Source organism: Cyprinodon tularosa, unplaced genomic scaffold (genome assembly GCF_016077235.1).
Source record: "Cyprinodon tularosa strain WSP-4 unplaced genomic scaffold, ASM1607723v1 ctg195, whole genome shotgun sequence".
Taxonomy (NCBI): Eukaryota; Metazoa; Chordata; class Actinopteri; order Cyprinodontiformes; family Cyprinodontidae; genus Cyprinodon; species Cyprinodon tularosa.
Window position 1 is genome coordinate 610,284 of NW_024038707.1, and position 19,833 is coordinate 630,116.

At 39.3% G+C, this 19,833-nt stretch overlaps 1 protein-coding gene and 1 long non-coding RNA gene across 3 annotated transcripts in view; both read right to left on the minus strand.

Annotated features, from left to right (window-relative positions):
• Positions 1-12,103: 12,103 nt before the first annotated feature.
• LOC119782567 lies at positions 12,104-12,774 on the minus strand. The gene is made up of 3 exons (XR_005280677.1): positions 12,640-12,774; positions 12,299-12,375; positions 12,104-12,219 (listed from the first exon to the last, which is right to left on the minus strand). It is a non-coding gene; the product is annotated as an uncharacterized LOC119782567 (long non-coding RNA).
• A 1,755-nt stretch (positions 12,775-14,529) lies between these two features.
• ccdc39 (coiled-coil domain containing 39) overlaps positions 14,530-19,833 on the minus strand; it is a 33,334-nt gene continuing 28,030 nt past the window's right edge. For both annotated transcript variants that reach the window (XM_038283555.1, XM_038283554.1), the window contains exon 20: positions 14,530-14,847. In XM_038283555.1, coding sequence (XP_038139483.1) covers positions 14,676-14,847 — 172 coding nt within the window. In that variant the 3' untranslated portion in view covers positions 14,530-14,675. The remainder of the gene's footprint in view (positions 14,848-19,833) is intronic.

Genomic DNA, 19,833 nt, shown 5'->3' on the forward strand with positions numbered 1-19,833 from the left:
TAAGGAGAATGTAAGCATTTCCATTTCACATATTTCTTCCGTGTCTGACCGGTCACACAAAGTCGATGGGCTGCCACTAAGCCACTTTCTTGTTATTGATTTCTTTCCTGCTACCAGCAGTATTTTCAGAAGGTTCTTATCTTGGGAGTTGAGTTCAGTTGGTAAATTGCCTAGATATATAACTTTGAAATTGGGTTCAATTTCAAAACCAAACATGACTCTTATCTCTTTGGCTACCTTTAACTAGTAGGAATGGATCCAACTTATACATTAGTTTCATTCTGACAGAAAATCACAAGTTAGTGTATGGGGAAAAAAAACAATTGCAAAAGGGAAGATCCTTATTGAAATAATTTTATCTGACCTTATACACCACTGATCTCACTATTCACCGGATTGCTGATTGCCCGTTGGTAGTACGGGGTGGAAGTCAAGCCACCTGCCGCCATATTGGGACTCCCTAGTTAGACCGGTCGCAATGTGAACAATAACAACGATGATGTTCTCATTTTCAAAGGGACTTAAAATAAAGATTGATTCGTCACTTTGGGATAAATCAATCACATAAAAAGTGTTGTAATATGTGTAGTCATCTGTCTGAACAGTAAGTTAACTCAGTTCACTATAGAATAAATAAAGTAGTTTTTATTTTATAAGAAGTTTTGTACGTTTCACTTTTGAACAATCAGCAAATGGGGTACGCAAGTCATAAAAGATCGAGGACCATTCGTTTGCTGTAATAATGACTCATTGACACAGGAAAGGAAGGAGGTGCTGGTTAGAGAGCCGAACTCAGGAGGATCACTCAGAAATGCATGAATAAATCAAACCTTTACCAAAACCATGTGTACTTCAGGTTCATATTTTCTATTGTGCAAAAGTATATACCTCAAATTCATTAATGCAAGCATGTTAGAGTTCACTAAAGAGTATGTACTTCTTGGGACTAAATTGGTCCAGTTTAAACCCGCTTTGAAGTACACCTACCGTAAGCTTTCTGGTACACCTTAACTTACTCATAAGCTCCATTTACACTACCCTTTTGAAACTGTACAGAGATCAGTGCGAGTTGTTAAATGAGGAAGTAATGTCCCCTAAAAAAGCCGTTGCGCCTCAGGGGCTTCCTCATGGTTCTTTTCCTGGGAGCAAGTTATTTACTACTCTTAACTCAAACTGGGTAAAACCATATAAAAAAGGACTATAAAACAGGAGTAAAAAGTAACAGAGTTTATTCCAGATCAGGTCGTTACAGGACAGAGAAAATGCTTGGAGCTTGCACAGCTGTGGGCTCAAAAATCACGTCCGCGAGCGTCCGGCAAAACTTGAGCCTCAAACAAGGTCATCTCCTGCTTCTTATAGCTCATGAGTCTATGTGTTGCACCAGGTGGATGCTTTGCTGTCCGTATCAGAAACTGACACGCCATCAATGACCTGACCCATATGCAGCTTGCCTCTATGCCTCAGGGTTACAGATAGCTCTCCTCTATCAGACCGGCTCCAAGATGTGCCCATATCCTGTGTACTCTTAAAGACACGAAGGCTGTCCTGATTAGATGACCTCCATATACACCGTGACATCCACAATGTGAAGGAAGGCCTTCTACTCTCTAATCTGGCTAGCAAAGTAACAATGCACATGATGTATAAAGAATAAACCTAACAGAGTACAGTAACCGAGATAACTGTTGAGTGTAAATGGCACGCACAACTGAACGGGACTGTCAGACACAACCAAACCCTGCTAAACTGGTACTAGTTCATTAGTAGGATTCGGAGCGGTTTAGTTCTTGCTCCGTTCTCAGATAACAAAGAGCTCATGCGCAGACCACGTCATCTCCTTAAAGTCAACCTCAATCCTGAAATTTCAGATATTCATAAAAATCCAAGCTTTCTTGACACGGTTTCAAAACCGTAATGTCAATGAGTCTGTAAAAGTACACTCTAATGTAAAGTGAAATTAATGTTTTAGTCTACATAATAATCCACTCACTGGAAAAAAAATAGAAATCTAGATAACTGTTTTTTTCTTAAAATAAGTGTATTTGTTCTTGGATTTAGTAGGTAAAAGAGAGATTTTGCCAATGGAACAAGACAATTTACACTTACGATAACAAAACATAATTGCATTGTCTTATTTCAGGTGCATTTTATCAAATTTTCTTATTTTAAGAGCAAAAATACTCATTCCATTGGCAAACTAGCTCATTTATCTACTCAAATTAAGCTTAAATACACTTAATTTAAGACATTTCTACTTATTTTTAGATCCTTTTTCCAGTGGTGCTGCTATGATGACATAATCTTTTTCTATTGAAAATAAAAACTTTCTTTTGCAGTTTGACCAGTCGAGTAACCCAGAAGATCCTGGGACCTTTAAACTGGGTGGAGCTTTGATGTTAAATTCTCCAAGCAACCTTCTGGTCACAATAGTTCATCTCAAAACCTTTTTTAATTTACCTTTGGGATCAACAACGTATTTTGGAATTAGAGTGAAAATCCTCCCTTATCTGAGAACTTTGAGAAGATTTTTTCTTAAAATGAGTGCATTTTTTCTTGAATTAAGGATTGAAGTGCCAATGGAACAAGACAATTCACACTTTAAACAAGAAAAAAAACATTTGCATTATCTTATTTAAAGTGCATAATATCTAGATAGCTTATTTTAAGTGTAAAAATACTAATTCCATTGGCAAATCATCTTATTTACCTGCTCAAATTAAGGGTAAATACACTTAATTTAAGAAATTTTTACTCATTTTGAGATCGTTTTTGCAGTGTATACTTGTGGTGTTGGCCACATGAGTTGCTAAAACTCAGCGAATGATTTCACACTGATGTGCAAAGTTCCTTCCCATTCTAAAATATTTCCGACTTTGGAGTAATCCCATTCTATAGTCTGTTCTAATCCAAACCGTTCATGAGTGTAAACAAGTTGATATTAGAGTTCCGTTCACTGGAAGTTTTTTAAGGTATATTTTTAGTAAACTTCTGCTTGCATCAGTATACTTGGTAGATTTGAGATAAGTATATTTTTGTAACCTTAAAAATAAAATAAATGAGCAGCATTATAAATTAATGCTGCTCATTTATTAAAAAGGTTGCAGCTTATAACTTTGCCGCTTTTAGGCCAGCAATAGTTTGTGTTGCAGAGTCAAACTAACCATTGGGTTTCTTTTCTAACTGAATGGCTAAAATAAAAAATGCCCTGTCAAAGTTTTTTTTTAAAGAGATGTGAAGAAACTGACCATAAATCATCAAGTTATTGCCACTAAATGTTGCAATAATTTCCAAGAAAGTGGAAATGACAAAAATTCTTATGACTATGAAAATATATCTTCAGCTCTACCGCAACAGCCTCATGTGAGCAGAGATTAGGTTGTAAGCAGGTTATATAGATAAGGTTGTTTACGTGTTTCTCTTCCTTAGTGGAATTTGTTATATAATGGCAGGACTTACAACTTCTGCTTGTAGGAAGATGCAAAATCAGCAAGAGAGCATGAGGTTTGCAGTTCCTCGTTTTGCTCTTGACTTGCCTTTTTTGTTGTTGTTTCTGTTCCTTTATTTGGTATTTGCGTCTCTCTCAGCTAAGTTCTCCATGTGACTAAAGTTCAAAGTATCTTGAGCTGTTTCACCACATCACTATGACCGCAGAGTGTTGGCGGCTTTCATTGGAATTCAAACGCAACGTTTTCCTCTTTTTCAAATATCCCCTATGCTCCGTTTACTGTATTTTTGCCTCTCATATGTAACTGAATCTGGTCTGGTTCTTTTCAACAGCTTCCTTTTTAGATGGTAGAGCTTTGCAGTGTTAAGTCCTGTTTCTCTCCTGAGCTTTTACTGTGACTAACTGAATGTGCTCTCCTTCATCCTGTTTGATATGAGCTTATCAGCTGCACTACAACATTACATTCATGGGGGGAAAAGCTCCTCTACACTAACCTAAAAGTTCCCATCAGTTTGTAAAATGTTCCACTTTCATTCTAAGTAGCTGCACCTTTGAGATGCAGACAGACGCTATACTCTATGTTTAGGAGAAGACATTTTGCATAAACAGAATAAATAAATAAAATTAGAATAAATTGTCATTTTAAGGTTAGATTAGGTTGTTATAATAAAAGATTTGACAGCCTAAACTCATCTGCAAATTAGTTAAACATGTTTATGTATAAGAAAAACACTCAGTAGATGCTCTTTTTAAATCTTCTATAAGTCAAATCCTTATCATGTATGTAACCATAATGTTACTGTCAACAATGGGTGGTGAGGTTGCTTGAGGACCCAAATGCAGAGATGAGTTCTGATTGATTTAATTGGGCAACTGAGGCAGACATCCAACATGCAAAAATAAGACATATAAAGAACCAAAAACTTTCAAGGAAAAACTTAAGTGGGGAGCCAGAGATGAGGAAATAACAACCAAGAACAAGGAACCAGCACTGAGTGACTGCAGAGGTGGTGTATTTAAGGAGAAGAGAACAAAGGATGGACTGATGAGCTGAATAAGGAGCAGGTTTGAGTGGAACTAACTAGAAAGAAGCCAAGGGGAAAGGAAACAAGCACAAGGGGGCAGTAGAGAGTAACTAAAGACTTAACTTGAGTAAAACCAAAGAACAAAACAGATAAAAAAAAAAAAAAAACTCAGTCACAAATGGGGAGAACCATAACAGTAACTTTATGCTATACAGACACATCAAGGGTTTGAGGCAGGGAGTCAAAGTGAGGGAGAAACGGGAGCTGACCTACAGGTCAGACAGAGTAAAAGATTTCAGGAGGAAGAGCTGCAGAGTGCAGCAGCACACCTGCCTGCCAGTCAGTCACTAAGCTGGGGTCCGTTTCATGGAGCTATCTGTAATCCTTGGGCATTGATGGCGTTTCAGTTTCTGATACGGACAGCTAAGCATCAACATGATGCAACACATGGACTCATGAGCTATAAGAAGGAGAAGATGGCCTTGTTCGGGGCTCAATCTTTGCCGGACGCTCGCGGACGTGATTTTTGAGCCCACAGCTGTACAAGCTCCAAGCAATTTCTCTGTCCTGTAACGACCTGATCTGGAATAAACTCTGTTACTTTTTTACTCCTTTACTCCTTTTTTATATGGGTTTACTCAGTTTGAGTTAAGAGTAGTAAATAACTTGCTCCCAGGAAAAGAACCATGAAGAAGCCCCCGAGGCGCAACAGCTTTTTAGGGGACATAACTTCCTCATTTAACACATAGTAACCTTTAATGGTTAATCCTTCATTATTATTCAAGCATTACAGATTATTACTTATAAATTATAGCCGATGACACTACTTCTGAAAGTTACATTGGAATAATCCTTTTCCTAATGATAGCATACAGCTATCAGTAAAGTGATTCAAATTAAAACTTTTTTTTATATATATATAGCACTTTCTCTGCCTCTAAATGGCTTTAAGTGAAAAATTACATGAACTAATACTTTTTTAAGTGTTTGAGCTATGAAAACATACTCCTACTCTAACAGTGAGTGAAATCTAAGGCCCACCAGATGGTTACGATGCTCATGTGGACATAAACAATTTCTGTGATGGTGTGGCCACAGAAATGATCATTCATGGTTTGATTCCATGTAAGTCATGTGAAAATCCAGAGCAACTTGAAAGCAGTTGCACTGAATGTTGAGTCCATTATAATAGGTTTTACTTTTCACATTTATTCATCAAGGTGGTTGGAGGAACCCTTTTGTTGTGCACCCTATTTACCAGCACTGGGCTCCATAGATTAGTCCACACCAGTGGCAGCCGGCCCATAGGGGGCGCTGGGGCATCGCCCTCCCTGATAAGAAGAGAGAAACGTAAAATATATTTTTACAAATTAACTCATAAATGACAGTTTTACTCTCTAGAGTGTCTACCTATAAGCAAAACAAATTATATAAACTACATTTCCCTACCTACCTACTGTCATTCATTTGTGGATTTCCACAGACAGACTCCTACTGTCTCTGTCTTGGGGCGCGGATCAGACTGCCCCACATGTGCAGAGATCATGTACTATTGCTAGGTCAATTTAATAATTTAATTGCCAATCAGAGTCTCAGAATTTTATGGTCTTGGGGCGCTGAAAATACCGCCCTTTAACAGGCTTCTGCACCCAAGCGCAGGTGCAGACAATTAGAGGGACGATGGCGAAAGTAACGAGCGAGGTGCAGCTTCCACCAAATTCGGTGAGATCCTTATTCATCTACCCGTTTGCCAGAAGAACATCCCTGTTGTAGGATATGAAAATTTCATGTCATGGTTATTGTGACCAAAATCATCATTGTTACTGTTAATTATATAGTAAATTAACTTCTTTTCTGGATTAGTTGGAGACATACACTAGGCTATATCAGCCCCACCAAAAATACTTTTCACCAGCTGCCACTGGTCCACACACATGTCTGTCAAATTCAGTCATTCACATTGAACACGAAAAAATGCAAAGACGTTCTTGATTAAATTAAGGAGGAAAGGCTCACAGATGAGCTTGTGAACTCAAATGTGAATGATAAGTTGAAATAGGCAAAATTAACCGCTTTGTGCTGACAAGAATTTTTGTATATCCTGTCAGCACCAACATATCAAAGGCATTTTTAGATAGAGGAAGTCAGGGCACTCTGCAAACAGTGAGGTGTTAATGACAAAGGCTCCAAAGTTGATCTTGTGATGAGATTTCGGAAAAAATGTCGAGTAGAGTCACACACAACAGGATTTTTGAGAAGGTGTGGGTTGCATCTGGTGTTTAAATCATAGTACATAGATCATTTACAAGAAATTACAGTATCATTATGCATTTACATACATTAGCTGTCTGTACATGCTCCAATTGTCAATTATTACTATTGCTATGTATTGTTCTGTTGTACTCCGGGTGGTTGGGCTGTAATCACTTGTCAATGTTAGGTTAGACTTGACAGTATACTGTCAAGTCTAACCTAACAGCAGAGTTGTTACGTGATCTTGTGGATCTCTTGTTATCCTGAAAGCACTTCCCCAGAGTTTGAGTTTACGATTAGGCCAGGGGCCGACATTTCATGCAAACTGCTGGAAGTCAGGGATCTTTGCCACTTTTCAAGGACGTTTGCTGGATTCCACCACAGAGATAATAAAGCAGGCTTTAAAAGAGCAAGATTATGCATTGGCTGAAAAATCCTACAATGGCAGCTGACACGGATGGTCACCCTCTCATTTTGCTCTGAACGATGTGTTCTACTAACCTGACTCCGCCAGAAACCTTCCGTTGAAGTAATTTTGGGAAGGGGGCGAAAACACTGGTTAGCTGATTGGCCTATGTTGGTGTTAGACGGGCCAAATAAACCAATCAGATCAACGAAGCATATGACGTAACAGTGCGACGACGAAAACACAACCACAAGCCAGGCTACTCTTGCAGAAACCAGTCGGGAGAAGAGCAAAAACATCTTTTCCTCTGAGAAAAGCCTCCAGAGCAGTGTTTTGCTCTTCTTTCAGTGAAGAAATACTCTGTAATTCCGATAAAACTTGCTCGATAGCCACGCTAACGCTAGTTTCATCGGCTGAAGCCGCTATGTTTTTTTAGACTGAACTGTCGCAATTCTCGTTGCGTCACACCTCGACCCGCCTCAAAGCCAACGCTGATTGGACGTTCGTTTGGTGAACGGCTCCAAATTTTCTTTAACGGAGAGTCTCCAGACTGATTTGCGAGTGAAACCTTGAAAGCTCGCGAGATCATGATGGTCTCACGAGGCTAGTGTTCTACCAGGGGAACAGCAAAGGCCAGAGAGAGGTACTAAGAAAACTGAAGCTGGTGCCTGAGCTTGCTGGTCTTATCAACAGCCAGTGTGTGGAGCAGCACAACTACTTTTTGAATATGTTTATCCCCTCAACACAAATGTTTCTACAAAGAAATATACTATATCATTACAATATTGCTGATGAAAGAGCAATATAGTAGGATTGTTCCCTCTAATATTGCATGGAAGGCTACGTTTTAGGTATGCTCTTTGTTATCTTCATACACTTTAGATAATAATGCATTTATTCTTTATATATGCAGCGTATTCCCCGTTAGCAGGGTTGACCATCAGGTTTGACTGGCAACTGCAAAGAAAGAGACAATTGCCAAGAGTGAGTCATTGTTATGATTTATATCTGATTCAATGAAGAAGTGTTATATTTCAGACTTATTTTTTTTTTCATTTTGCTGTTTCACTAGTAAATGGTTATTGTGAGCAGAGACCAGTTAAAAACTTAACAAGTTTCCATGGATTATGAGCGCACAGAACACAGAGACAGAATCTCTGAGACAACAAGGAAAAACTGGTAAAGTCGAACATTGTACTTCTGTGGAAATGGCAGATATAATTTAAAACATCATTTAACCTCTTAAAACCCACCTCATTTTGGAAAATTCTTTTTATTTTCTTACACTATCTTTCACAGGTCTTGGATGACCAAAAGTCCCACTCAGCACATTGCAATGATGAACAACATCATCCTGAATCACTCTGACTTTTGGAGTCTGGGTTTGGATCGGTACATGGATGGGATGGTAGGTATAGAGCAGGGGTCTTCAACGTTTTCAAAGCCAAGGACCCCCAAACTGATTGCGAGATGGAGCGGGGACCCCTAATTATATATATTGTATGAAATTGTGTTATATCAAACTGGTCCTATAGTCACTCTATTACATATGGAGTCATGTAACTAAAGTAATTTCTCCCTGGGATTATTAAAGTATTTCTAATTCTGATTCCTCGTTGATGGGACAGGTGTTGTGAATGAAACGGTGCCCAGGTTTGAAAGAGCTCCTGTGTGTCGCTGAATGTGTGAATTGATGACTGAAAGACATCTTCTGCCTCCATTTATCAGTTTACTACAGTGTGTTGAATTCATGTTAATGTGTATTTAAAGACATTTTAATTAGTGCAAAAAATTGCAGGAGGGAATATTAAAAAAAGTAATCAACCAAGACTTTCGCGACCCCCATGCAGTACTTTCGCGGACTCCCTGGGGGTCGTGGACCCCCTGTTGAAGACCTCTGGTATAGAGAATATGCTCTGCTAGCTTTATGTAATGCTTTTAAAAATATTTTCTTAACTAGTGCTTATTGGATCCTGAACTTTTGTCTTCCTCTTTTAAACTTTTCACTCAAATGGATTGGAGAATATATTTCAATACTCATAATATTTTGATGATAACAACTGGGCATGGGGGGGGGACATGTCATGTCCTGCACATTTTACTTCCCAAAAACAATGTTACACTACCGTACACAGACATTCGTCGAGCAATATGACCATGCGAAAAAAAAAGCTGCTCAAGCTAAAGCCAGCTTTCTTGATTTTAGGCCCCGTCCACACGAAGTCAAAACGAACACGAAACGCTGATATTTTCCAAAACGTTTGCCGTAAAGACGGAGATGTAAAATAAATGTGATCGTCCACACGAATGCATGAAAACGCTGCAAAATGCATGCCAGGCCTGTAAGTGGCGCTGTGGTGCCAAAGCAAAAATATGCGACAAAATGTTGGGCATGCGCACTAACATTTATACATGTTTGCCCTGCGGGCCCATTTTCGTGGTTAAGTCAAATTCAGGTGCTGAACTATGTCGTCGATATTGCTCTGTTCTTCCTGGAGATATTCCAGAAGAAGAAGATTCTGTTGTAAGCCCGACAGCAGGGTGAGTAGCATTAGCAGCAACGGCGCCATTGTTGTTGTGATGTGTCGCGCATGCATGTTTAGAGGCGACGCTATGACGCATGCGTGTAAAAAAAAAAATATGCGGTTAGAGCGTAAAGATGGAAACGCGAAAACGGCGTTTCAGAATCTTCCCACTCTTAAGGCTGAATAAAAAAAATATCGTTTACAGACCCCCGAAACGCCGGCTTTGTATGGATGAGAGGCTGGTTTGGTGAAAAATTTGTGCGTTTAGGCCAGGGTTCGTCTTCGTGTGGACGGGGCCTTAGACAGCTCAAAAGTTCCTGATTGGCCCGCCATCTTTTCTTGTGTGATTGGCTGTCAGCACTGTCACTCTTGAGAAGCTCACCTTCCAAACATCTGATGCGCCACTGAATCAGGTCTGTGATTGGATGGTCACAGCACTGAAGTTGGTTAGATTAAAAGATAGTTGCAATCCCCCACACTGGAAAAATCGAAATCTAGATAAGTCTTTTGTTTTTTTTAATAAGTGCATTTTTTCTTGGATTGAGGAGGTAAAAGAGACATTTTGCCAGTGACACAAGAAGATTTACACTTAAAATAAGAAAACACAATTGCATTGTCTTTTTTCAAGTGCATATTATCTAATTATCCTTTTTTAAGAGTAAAAATACTCATTCCATTGGCAAACTATCTCATTTACATACTCAAATTAAGGGTTAATACACCTAATTTAAGACATACTCTGGATCATTTTTCCAGTGCACTTCTGAAATCAATATTTCATCCCTGCTGCCCCCTGGTTCCCACCCACACTAATGCACCCATGAATCATCTGCCAGTAAATTGTGAAGAAGTTTTGCTTTTGCAAATACATTTTTGACTATTTCATATTCAGCTATTAATGCCTTTTTACAGGACAATGCAGCAAGTCTACAATGGATTCTTATTCCAGTATTCGTAGTTGGACATTGGCACTCTTTGTTAATACATTCATATTTTCCCCCATTATTTCCTCAAGAAATTTGTAATTTATTTGTGATTTCAATTTTTTTAATCTAACTAAATACATGAAAACTAGTATGCTATATTACAGAAATGTTTAATAACTTAATGTTTTTATTAATAAACACATTTGACAGATACTGAGGGGACAGGATAGGATTTTTTTTTTCTTGATCCGCTCTGGCAGCGGCTGGAGAGATGAGCGTAGAACCCATCTATTCAGGTTTCTACTTTTCACCACTGTTGAGAAAATACATTTTAAATAATCTAGTCTTGATTCAAATGGCCTAAATTGTGGTTTTAAATCAGTGACTTATTCTGGCCTGTTGACCTTTTTTTTGCCTGTGGCAGCAGCGGATGGTTTGCTAGGATCGTTTAAACTGCCTTTTGTCTGTGTCGTAAAACAATATAGTGGAAGTTCTGGCTTTTCACACTCATCTGTGAGAGGCCGTAAACACTGCAAGGGTTTTAGGCTTCAGATAAGGGGTCAGAGATAGCTCCTGGTTGGAGGAGCAAAGGTACGCCTTATTTGAATAAATTAAATACAAGAGGATAAAACTTTCTACACAGAAGTAACAAATCAGATTTGCTCTTGCAACTCTCCAAAGATGTCTTTGTACGTCTTTGCTTTCTTTCCTTCTCTCCATTTATGTCAGGTAAATCAATGTATGTCTCCGTTGTTCTGCAGTTTCTGGTGTAAGTTTGTGCATTGTTTTACTTCTAAATTTATGCATGGTCTTATATTGGATTAAACTCTGTAATTCTGTGACGTCAACAGGCATTGTTGTTTTCCTTGTGGCTACACGTGGCCGCCGAGAGGACCTGGGATCCAGAGGAAGAGAGAGAGCCAAACTTTTTCTCCAAAATTAACTTTTAGAAATTTCTTCCTTAACACCACCCAATCTGGAAAGTGGTAAGAGATTATACCACGATCCCCTTCCGTCAACGACCTGTCATATTTCATGATCATAAAAAAATATGATGACAGGTGCCCCACACAAAATAATTTATCATAATATATTTCGTTTATTTCAGTTTATTTATATAGCGCCAATTCACAACACATCATCTCAAGGCTCTTTACAGTTCAACCAGATCATCCAGTCAAATTGGTTCCAAGTTTTCTATCTAAGGAAAACCAGGAGTTGTTCATATTATAGAATATTTTTTAAAAGCTGATATCTGCATAAATGCATTTATTTAATTCAGATTAATTCAAAAAGACTTTATTAACTCCAAAGAGAAAATAAATGTTGAAGTAATGTTATTGTTTTTTTTTTGTTATATACAGAAACTACAACTTCTCCGGTTCAAACATTTGATCCCATCTAGATTAACCACTAAGTTAATAAAAGCTCCCCATATCTTCTCAGATAAATATCATTTAGATCTAATAAATGCTCTCCTCTCTAGCATTTCACAGCAGTGCAACAGATTTTTGTTTTTTTTCCTTTTTTATCTCAAAGTAATGGGAGAGAAATATGTACAGTTTCAGACTTTGGTGACGTTCCTGAGCGTGAGGCTGAAGTCAGCGTTTGGTTGATGTCCCTGGATGATTCCCCGAAGCTGGAAAAAACAAACATGTCAAACTTTTTGGGATTTTAATCCCATCTGGGTTATTTTTGTGAATAAAGTAATGTTTTACCTGCTTTAAGAGTAGAGCAAGCGTAGTTTCATTCAGCTCATGTTGGGATTTGATAGCTGTTTGAAAGAATATTATCACTGCAATAAAAACACAAGCAGCATGTAAAGGGAGACTTCAAGCATTGGTTTAGTTGGAAATCACTTTCACCCCTGTGTTCTAAATGTGTTGAAGGCAGGAATAGTGTCGCATTAATGGACTGAGCAAGATGCATGAAGAATGCGTCCTATCCAGAGTTGAAGAGGAGTCTATTGAGATGAATACATTAATTTGCTACAAGCCTTCATTCAAAGCTTCTTCGTTGTTTTTTTCAAGTTCCTGTTAATCTCAGTGGATGTACTTACCTGTCTCTGAAGCACAAGAGGCCAACCAGCTGGCAAACAGGAGTAAAAACAACATGCTGAAGGTTGAATCCATTCAGGAGGAAAGAGATCCCTCTGGGTCTGCTGAGCGTCTGGCTGTTTCTGGTGCGGAGACCAACACCTTTATAAGAGGGTGTGACTCACAAGCAACAATAGAGAGTTTCCATAGAAAGGCGTTAGAAATACGGAGAGAAATATGATCACAAATTATTAAAAACACAGAACACATTTTAAAAGAGGAAATAAATAAATATGTAAACACATGAAACTGATACATTTTTTCACCCAAAATTTTTTTTAGTTATTTTTGATGATTGTTTACCCATATTTTTACTCTTTATGGATTTTTCAGTTTCCTTTTTGTTTTGTTTTTTCACACACACAACGATAACATATGGACTGTCCTCACGAACTAGAGAATGACACGGGAGTGGATTTTCACTCCTTTCCCGTTCCACTCCCACAGAAAAAAATTGTGTCCCGTCCCGATCCCGGGCCAGAGTAGAAATCTAAATCCTGTCCCGTCCCACTCCTGGTGAAATTACTCCCACTCCCATTCAGAATGACTCCCGCTCCTGCACCACTCCCATTCAGCTTGCGTTGCAAATCAAACTTTTCGAAGTCGAGTTCGCCACTAACTGTTGGTCCCTCCATTGTTGTTTTTGAGCGCGGGTGAAAAACTCAGAGCGGAAGCACTGTTGGTTTTTGGGTCATGTAGTTTTTTTGACTCGCATTATAGTGTAGGCTTCAAGGCAAAAAACTACAAAATGGCGGCGCCAGCACTGGATTTTTTTTTCTTTCTATTTTATTTTATTTTTTGGCATCGATCCTAGTTTTTTTTTTTTTTTGTTACTATTGGTTTGCTCCCGCTCCCGTCTGCTCCCGTTAATGTTTAATCCTGTACCGTCCCAATCACGTGATCGTTACTAATACTGACTCCCATCCCACGAGAATCCCGTGACCCGTGGGATTACCGAAAAAATGTCGGTCTCTATCACGAACACACGATGGATTGTTTCCCTCACACATACCCACACACACACAGACACAACCTGTGGATCCAACGCCACATACAGGTACTTCTCAACTGTACCTGCACAGTCTGTAAATCTTGTATCAGCCCTTATATATCCTGTATTATAACCCCCACTAATATATATATATATATATATAATTCATATGCTACCTTTCTGTATATAGCTGCGGTAAATATTCATGTTATAGTATCTTACAATTACTCTCTGTTTATATATTTGAAAATAGGTGCGTTCGAGTTGAACTGGAACTGTGCAGATCTGATTGTTGTTGGTCTGTGTGTGGTGCATGCTTAGATCTCTGTCTGACTCGCTCCTACCTGCGTCTGATGTCTGTAGTGTCCATTGAAACTTTGAGAAATCAGAATGAGATCAGTCGTCTGAGGCAGCTGCCACAGTTGCTTTTTTGAGATTGGGTTTGAGATTGGGCCAAAATCAACTGCAGCGGCTGCACTGGGAAAACACCCCTCTGTCCACAAAGGCTTATTCCCAATAGATTTTTTTATGCGTCATCAATGTGTTTGTAGTCTGTAGCTGGGATATTTATTTATTGTATCTAGGGGAAGCTATTACAATGCACTTCACACCCTTGATTCTATGATAAATTTCCCTTAGTGGACATTAAAGTATATTCTATTCTATTCTGGACAAAAATAAGGACTTATACTGACACTTTACTTTAAACAAACTGCTTATTGTACTATATAGGAAAGTGTAGACAGCAATGCCAAAGCTGAATAAAAGGTGTGTGAATGAGCTGATCTTCTGTTGATTGCTACTATAGAGATTAGCAGCAGTTCGGAGACGTTCGCACAAACCAAAAGCTCATTTAGCACCTTAAAATAAAAACTCTTAAAATATTGATCCTTTTGTTTTTATTAATGTGACTCTGGAACATACAGCCATATAAATTGTGTCAAACAACAAACTGTTAAAAGCTGTTAGCTAAAAGCTTCAATTCAACAGAAAATTGGCCAATTAGGTCTATTTCTTCCTGCTTCTGCTGCTGCCTTCACTGCTTGCAGAGGCGGGACATTTAGGAGGTGTTCGAGGAGCAGAGGCACCGCTCAGGTCCAGGTCCAGGCTCAAAGTTGTCACGCAAGGACAGGGAGCTGCACAAGGCTCAGAGCCGCTGCCTGCTGCAGATTCAGGAGACCTGGAGAGGTCCATAAAGAAACAGAGATACAGAGACCTGACGTTAGGCTTTAATCAGTTGAAGCTTATTTTCCACAGTGGGCAGGTGAAACATTAACAACGCTTTAAAACAAATGTGCCATAGCCCAGACATCCAGGCTTAGTTCTTATATTCTAAGTGTGGTTGATTGGGTTTATGTTTATCATCACCATAACTAAGATAGACATGGGATATTTAGGATGGTTTTACTGCTGCCACATCTAACTGATCATTTAAATAAGAGATATAATGACTAATTCTCATCCCATGAATATGTACAAATTATTAATTATATCACAAAAACATTGATTCTTAAACATACATTTTATTGCCCAAGATAAATGTTAGAATAATTGTATATAAATGTATCTGTGTAGTGTTATCATGCATAAAGCTGTGTGCTATGTGCATGTTTTCATAGCCATCTTTTCTGAAGTATACTGTGATTTGTAGATTTGCTTTTGGGGAGGTTGTGGTCGATTGACGAGCAGCACTCAACCTGCTGAACAGCTTCAACAGCTTAAACTTTGACTGAAAACTGAGATTTAGAGGACATGTTTACTGCGACTGCAAGTCTGAGTTCCTTGTCTTGTCCCCCCCGAGTGGGTTGAAATTTGTAAACTCTGCCGTCTCTTCCTATTCTCCTCGCGAGTGAACTAAATTAATTGTCTCTGTGCCTTCTTTCTTTCCCTGCATGTATGTATGATGTTTTAGGTGCTTAGACCTGACAATAAACAAATATAATTTAGAATTAATAATATAATTATTATGGTTAAATATTTCATACTGAAATGTTATTTTACCAAAACTCTCCCAACAATCATAGCATTTAAAAATGAAATAAATACTTTGTCTTTAAAGAAAATGTCTACCACCAATGCTTTTCCGTCTCAGTGTCTTTCTTTGTTACCCCTTACGTCTTTTATTCTTTATCTTTTTCAATTTAATTTCAATTCAGTTTATTTCTATAGCGCCAATTCACAACACGTCATCTCAAGGCACTTTACAGTTCACCAGTTTAAACGTAAGGTGCCTTTAGTCTAGTGATTATTCCTTTTCAATGTTTATATTTTTTATTGTTGATCTAATTTACTATTGAATAGCTTATATTGAATACCTTTATTTTTTCATAATTTATTAAAAAACTAAGTATTTTTTGTCATTGAATATAGGATATTTTCATATAGGAAAAAGCAAGATGGCGCCAGTGTGTCAGGCGGGCCGTCAGCTGCTCCGATTGTTGTTTGTTTTTCTATTGTTTATAACTTATTTTGAACATACCGTCAACACTCTACGGGTGTATGATCGCCAAACACTGTTAGATCTGAGGATTTACGCCAAAAATCTTGTCAACGTCAACTTCAATTATTATGGACAAAAATCGTTGCCTCCTTTCCTATCGGGCATCCCGACATACCTCTGCCACACTCCGACGCCACCCCCGCGGCGAAAACGGCCCCGCCGCCGGGGTAAGCGTAGCGGCTGTCTGGTGAGGCTGAAGGCCGGGTTGGTACGTCCTGATCGAGGTGGATATGGAGCGGGGCTTCGCCTTTGTGTCTCTCGACGTTCCCTGGACCCCGTCGCTGCCTGGTTGGTACCGGTAGCGGGCTCGGATGTGATGTTTCAACCCCGCGGACTCTGCTCTCTTCGTCCCCGCTGGCGCGGAGTAAATCTGGGGAACCTGCGGCCTCTGTGTCGGGCCTCCCGGTCAGCTGATCGCCCTGACCCGCCAGCTCATGCTAGATTTGGCCTGGTAAACGCCAGATCGCTTGTGAATAAATCATTTATTCTTAAGGATTTCTTCATATCCCGGAATTTGGATTTCCTCTTCATCTCTGAGACCTGGCTGAAGGTTGGTGAGTCCAGTGTTTTCACCGATCTTCTACCTGATGAGTGCGCCTTTTTTAACTCTCCTCGGACGTCTGGCCGAGGAGGAGGAATTGCGACTGTTTTTAAGAGTAACTTTGATTGTAAACAGATATCGCTCTTAACCTCCTTTACCAGCTTTGAACTCAGTTTGTTTGAGCTGGGGCATTCTCACAGGGTACTGTGTGCTGTGGTCTACCGGCCTCCAAAATATAACAGAGACTTTTTAACAGACTTTTCTGTGTTCTTGGCTGATATCATGCCCAAATATGACCGGGTCCTTATTGTTGGAGATTGTAATATTCATGTGTGTTGCCCTGAAAGCCCTTTAGTGCGGGAATTTTTAAATATCATTGATTCTTTTAATCTTGTTCAGTCTGTACTCGGGCCTACACATGAACGTGGTCACACACTTGATCTTGTTTTATCTTATGGTTTGCCTGTTCTTAACCTGGAGGTCCGTGACGCTTTTTTCTCAGATCATATGCCTGTACTTTTTGAAGCTCCTGTTTGCTGTCACATAGTTAAATCTCACGCTGCTGCTCACAGATGCAGAGTGATTAACCCTTCCACTGCTGCTCACTTCTCCGCAGTGTACAGTCAGAACTGCGTTATTCCTGAGTCTTTGTATGAGGATACAGAGGCTCTTAACTCATGGTTTCTCGACACCTGTCAAACTGCCATAGACATTACAGCTCCATTAAAGATCAGGCAGCAGAAAGCTAAATCAGAGCCTTGGTTGAATGAAACAACCAGGACTGCCAGACAGAATTGTCGAAGAGCTGAGCGAAAGTGGAAAAAGGACAAATTGCAAATATCTTTTCAATTACTGAGAGAGTGTTGGCGTCATTACCAATCCACTGTGAAAGAGGCTAAAAGAAGATATTTTTCCGATATTGTTCTTTTAAACTGTGGTAAGCCTTGTGTGTTGTTTAAAGTTATCAACTCTGCTCTGAATGCACCTCAGACTGTAATTGAGGCCTCCCCTGCTGTGTGTGAGAACTTTCTTCACTACTTTATTGATAAAGTCACTTCTACCAGAGCACTTATTTCACCTCCTGCTTCTGATCCTTCGGTGTTTGTCCCCTGCTCTGCTGTGTTTGACATGTTTGAACCTGTGACCCTGCCTTTTGTGCAGGAGATTGTGGGTCACTTGAAGCCTTCAGGGTCTCCAGATGATACTGTCCCACCCCGATTTTTTAAGGAGGTCTTTCCCACTATCGGGCCATCGTGTCTCACAATTATTAATAGCAGTCTGTCCTCTGGAGTAGTCCCTTTAAATCTTAAACATGCAGTCGTGCAGCCTTTATTAAAAAAACCTGGGCTGGATCCTACTGTTCTGTCGAATTTTAGGCCTATCTCTAAGTTGCCTTTCTTCTCAAAAATCTTAGAGAAGATTGTTTATTCTCAGCTCATGGACTTTTTAAATGAACAAAATGTTCTTGAGATTTTCCAATCTGGTTTTAAAACATTGCACAGCACAGAATCAGCGCTTTTAAGAGTTTTTAATGACATCTTTTTAGCTACTGACTCTGGACACTGTGTTGTCCTTGTACTTTTAGATTTGACTGCAGCATTTGATACAGTGGACCATGAAATCCTGATTGCTCGTTTGGAACAGTGGGTGGGCATCAGGGGCTTAGCACTGGAATGGTTCATGTCCTACCTGTCACATCGGACTTTCTGTGTCAGCCTTGATGACTCTGTGTCCTCCACTGCTCCTCTCTCATGTGGGGTCCCACAGGGCTCCGTGCTTGGCCCTCTTTTATTTTCTCTCTATCTACTCCCACTTGGCTCCATTCTCAGGAAACATGGCATTTCCTTTCACTGTTATGCTGATGACAGCCAGATTTATGTCCCCCTCAAAAAGGCTGATTCCTACTCTGTTGAACCACTGTTAAGGTGTTTACATGACCTTAAAGCTTGGATGTCTTTAAATTTTCTGAATTGTAATGAAGAAAAGACAGAAGTCATGGTCTTTGGTGGCACATCTGTGACCCCCTCCCTAGTTGATCTAGGTTCTCTATCGCAATACAGTAAACCAACTGTAAGAAACCTCGGGGTAAAAGTGGACTCAGACCTTAAATTTGACAGCCAGATAAAAGCTGTAATGAAATCTAGCTTTTTCCAGCTAAGGCAGCTGGCAAAGATCAAACCAGTCCTTCAGAGACGGCACTTTGAGACAGTAATCCACGCCTTTGTGACCACTCGGCTGGATTACTGTAATGCACTTTATGTGGGGATTGCTGGGTCCTCAATTGCTCGTCTTCAACTTGTTCAAAATGCTGCTGCACGTCTTTTAACTGGCACACGCAAGTACGAGCACATTTCACCTGTTTTAGCTTCACTCCACTGGCTGCCCATCCATTTTAGGATTCATTTTAAAATTCTTTTATTTACTTTTAAAGCCTTGAATGGCCTTGCCCCAATTTACCTCTCTGAGCTTCTGCACCCCTACACTCCCAGCCGATCTCTCAGGTCAGCTGATCAGCTGCTCCTGACAGTGCCTAAAGCAAGGCTTAAGCTCAGAGGGGATCGAGCGTTTTCTGTTGCAGCTCCAAAACTCTGGAATGCATTGCCGCTGCACATTAGACAGGCCACCTCTCTGTCTCATTTTAAAACGCTTCTTAAAACCCACCTCTTTTCTTTGGCTTTTAACACCATGTAGAGTGTTGATTTTATGTACACATGTTGATTTTATGTACACATGTTGATTTTATGTACACATGTTGATTTTATGTATACACATGCATATTTTTATCCTGTGCGGGCAGTGCTTTTATTTTATTTTAGTTTATTACTTTTATTTATTTTAGTTATTTTATCTTTTTGTGCAGCACTTTGGAAACCTTGTGTTTATTTAAACCGTGCTATATAAATAAAGTGGATTGGATTGGATTGGATATTTTGCAGATATAATTTTTTGACATGATTTACTTATATCTTTCTATCCCTTTTTATATAATTACATTTGCTGTTATCTGTTCATGCTCCTGGTGGTTGTCACCCTTATTCCACGCTGTATTCTCATGAGTATAGTCTTTGTTCACTTTACATTAAAAATAAAAGAAAACAAATAAAAAGAAACAGTGGTGAGGAGTT